The 3,493-nt window shown below is 34.7% G+C and overlaps 1 protein-coding gene across 1 annotated transcript; it reads left to right on the top strand.

The window, feature by feature from the left end:
• Nucleotides 1-1,819: 1,819 nt before the first annotated feature.
• On the top strand, nucleotides 1,820-2,746 carry LOC136320034 (taste receptor type 2 member 7-like). Its single transcript, XM_066253182.1, has one exon. The coding sequence runs from the start codon at nucleotides 1,820-1,822 to the stop codon at nucleotides 2,744-2,746; it is 927 nt and encodes a 308-aa protein (XP_066109279.1).
• Nucleotides 2,747-3,493: the final 747 nt, after the last annotated feature.

Genomic DNA, 3,493 nt, shown 5'->3' with positions numbered 1-3,493 from the left:
AATGTTTCATTTACCTTTGCATCCCTAGTACCAAGAATAGGACCCTGTCATGATTCTTAAGTATTGACTTTTATCAAGTTAATATTGGCTTGACTATGTAGGTAATCAAAGCATTTTTTTCCAGTATTCTTAGAGTCAAGATCTTACAACACTAGATAACTTAGGCAAGAAAAAAATCAGTGGGAAAGCAGTGATCATTTTCTCTAGACTTGAGAGAACTCCTAAATATAATGGAAATCAGTGCGGTGTTTTCATTTACTTTTTGATAAGAGACACTATTTCACAACAGAATTAGTATGTAGAAATGAGATGCATTTAATCATCTAACAGGCTCAACAGTTTGGAAGGGCTAACGAGCTAGATACTCAGAGGGAATTCGGCAGAAAGGAGCATGGAGAGTATAATAAAACACTGGGATTTACTCTTTTTTCTCTTGTATATACAATAGCCCATGGGACATTTTGAATAAAAAGTCTAAAACTAAGCAATACTCTTTTTTATCATGGCTTCTTCACCTTCATATAGATATTCATATATATACCATGGCTAACTAAATGACCATTAAATTCAATTGACTAATAAGTCAATGTATTATTTTAGAGACCTTGCACCATATAATTGTTAATCTGAACAACCAAGATGAAATGAGGCAAACTATCAGCCTGACCTGTGGTAGTGCAGTGGATAAAGCATTAACCTGGAACACTGAGGTAGCTAGTTTTAAATTCAGGGCTTACCTGGTCAAGGCACATAAGAGAAGTGATGCTTCTTGCTCCTTCTCCCTTCTCTCTCTCTTCTCTCTCTCTTAAATGAATACATATGAATTTTTTAACAAAAGGAAAGAAAAGAAAAAAATGAGGTTAATTTTTTAGAACCAAATAATTTATATTTAATGTTAACCTTTTAAATTCCCTAGAAATATTTAGATCTCAATGTTAAACCAAACTTTGGAATTTTAGCAGTAATTGATATGATCATTCAACAAAAATAAAGATTCCTCTACAGGTTAAAATTTTTGACCATTTTCTAATTGCTAGAAATGTTTGACATTTGCTAGATAAAATACAAGACAATTATATTTGCATTTTAGTATTTCTTGGAAGTAGTTATCTCGTGCACGTGAGACAGATATTACAAGGGTCTGTACTGTGTATTTGTAATTCAAATTTAGCTGAGTGTTCTGTATTTTTAGTTGCTAAATCTGGCAGGCCTGTTGAGTTTAGTAGCATGGTTCATAAAAGTAATAAATCCAAAGTTGCAGAATGTAACCTGAGAAACTGTGGAGCTATGAAAGGGAACCAGCCTAATTTGCATCCTGGCAAACTGTAGCTCAACCTAAATGGACCAGAGGTGGAAAGTAAAACTTCCTGGGAAGGTAACTGGACATACAGCAACCAGGCCAGGGGTCGCCAACTGTATTGTTTGTCAGGACTAATTAAGATTGAATGAAGATAGCTACAGTCTTTACCAGTCATTCCTGTCTTTCTTATAAGACAGACTATAATAAAAGAGGTGTGGAAAATAAGAGCAAAATCTAAGAAATAGGTATGGATGGCATACTACATCCATTCAAATAGAAACAAAATGGATATATTTTTTAAATTTTTCCATTGACTTGAAAGAAAAAAAGAGAAGTATGAACTTGCTGTTTCACTTAGTTGTTCTGTTCAGTTGTGTACTTATCGAGTGCTTCTTCTACATGTGCTGACCGGGGAGGTAAACCTGCAATCCTAACACACCAGCAACACTGTATCCACTCAGGCACCTGGCCAGGGCCTGCAGATATTTCTGTTTCAACATGTTAGATGAAGAAATAAAGATGACCTTAATGATCATAGCAGTTGGAGAGTTTTCAGTGGGGATTTTAGGAAATGTATTTATTGGATTGATAAACTGCATGGACTGGATCAAAAATAAGAAGATTGCTTCTATTGATTTAATTCTTACAAGTCTGGCCATATCCAGAATTTGTCTATTGTGTATAATACTATTTGATTGTTCTTCGTTGATGCTGAATCCAACTATCTATACCATCAAAATACAAATGAGAACCTTTGTCTTCTTCTGGATACTAACCAACCATGTAAGTGTCTGGTTTGCTACCTGCCTCAGCATTTTCTATTTCCTCAAGATAGCTAATTTCTTCCATCCTCTTTTCCTCTGGATGAAGTGGAGAATTGACAGGGGGACTCCTAGGGTCCTGCTGGTGTGCTTGGCCCTCTCTGTGTTTATTAGCCTTCTTGTCACTGAGAATTTGAATAATGCTTTACAGCATTGTGCCAACGTGAAGTGGGACAGAAACTTAACTTTGAGATACAGGGTAAATGAGGCTCAAGGTGCTTCCTACCAGGCATGGGTTAATGTTAACCTGATAACGTTGTTCCCCTTTTCTGTGTCCCTGATTTCATTTCTCTTCTTGATCCTCTCCCTTTGGAGACACATCAGGCAGATGCAGCTCACTGCCAGCGGGTGCAGAGATCCCAGTAGAGATGCCCATATGGGAGCCATCAAAGCTATCGTCTCCTTCCTCCTGCTTTTCATTTCCTACTATTTTTGCTTTCTCATAGCCACATCCTGTTACTTCATGGCAGAGAATGATTTAGCAGTGATAATTAGTGAGTTGATAGCTCTAATCTATCCCGTAAGCCATTCATTTATCTTAATTCTGGGGAACAGTAAATTAAGACAAGAATCTCTCAGGATGCTATATACAGTAACACATACACTAAAAGGAAGAAATTTCTAACAACATAAACAGATCTGAAGACAAATTTTTATTTTCTAAGATAAAGAAAGACAAAATGTTTCTTAATTCCATTAGTTCTTACATTAATATTAGGTTTATATGGTTGATCACCTCAAAATGTATTTGGTGTATTTATAAGTTAGGGATCTTATATAGAGCTTATTTTGACTGTTTATCTCTGTATTTTTTCCTCTTTTCTCTTTTTTTCCATCAGAGTTTTCTTGAAATATATTTTAGGACAAATATGATGTTAATATTATTATTAACACTGAGAGGAAAGAGTATTTTCCTACTTTGTTCTACATCATTTCTCCAGATGCAAATTGTGTGGCTAATTCAGAAAAACTGTAATAATATCTTTCTGTTATTTGCATCCCTATGGAAAGCATCTCGCTCTTCCTCATGGTCCTGGTTCAACTCTTCTCAAATCATCCAACTAAGCTCCGCCTTTGCAAAAGACTCACTAAGGTTATAGTTCTTAATAAAATGGTTTGCAATTCTATGAATGAAACAGAAATTAATACCGATTATAATCACAAATAAAACAAATGGTGATTAAAATAAATATTATCACAGCAAGTTTAAAAATTATTTTAGGATTATAGATCAATAAAAGAAAGATACTGCATATGTGTGACAGAAGGAGGGATGTTAATATTAAAATTTCTATTAAGTAAGGATGACTAAACAAGGATCCTAAATAGCTTGTTGAAGAATATTTCTTACACAAAAGACATGCATAAGTTT

The sequence above is a fragment of the Saccopteryx bilineata genome, chromosome 1 (genome assembly GCF_036850765.1).
Source record: "Saccopteryx bilineata isolate mSacBil1 chromosome 1, mSacBil1_pri_phased_curated, whole genome shotgun sequence".
Classification (NCBI taxonomy): Eukaryota; Metazoa; Chordata; class Mammalia; order Chiroptera; family Emballonuridae; genus Saccopteryx; species Saccopteryx bilineata.
This window is presented reverse-complemented; position numbering and strand designations above follow the sequence as displayed.

What these genes read in the sequence shown, in the direction of transcription:
- LOC136320034 (XM_066253182.1), top strand. Translation starts at nt 1,820, where the DNA reads ATGACCTTAATGATCATAGCAGTTGGAGAGTTTTCAGTGGGGATTTTA.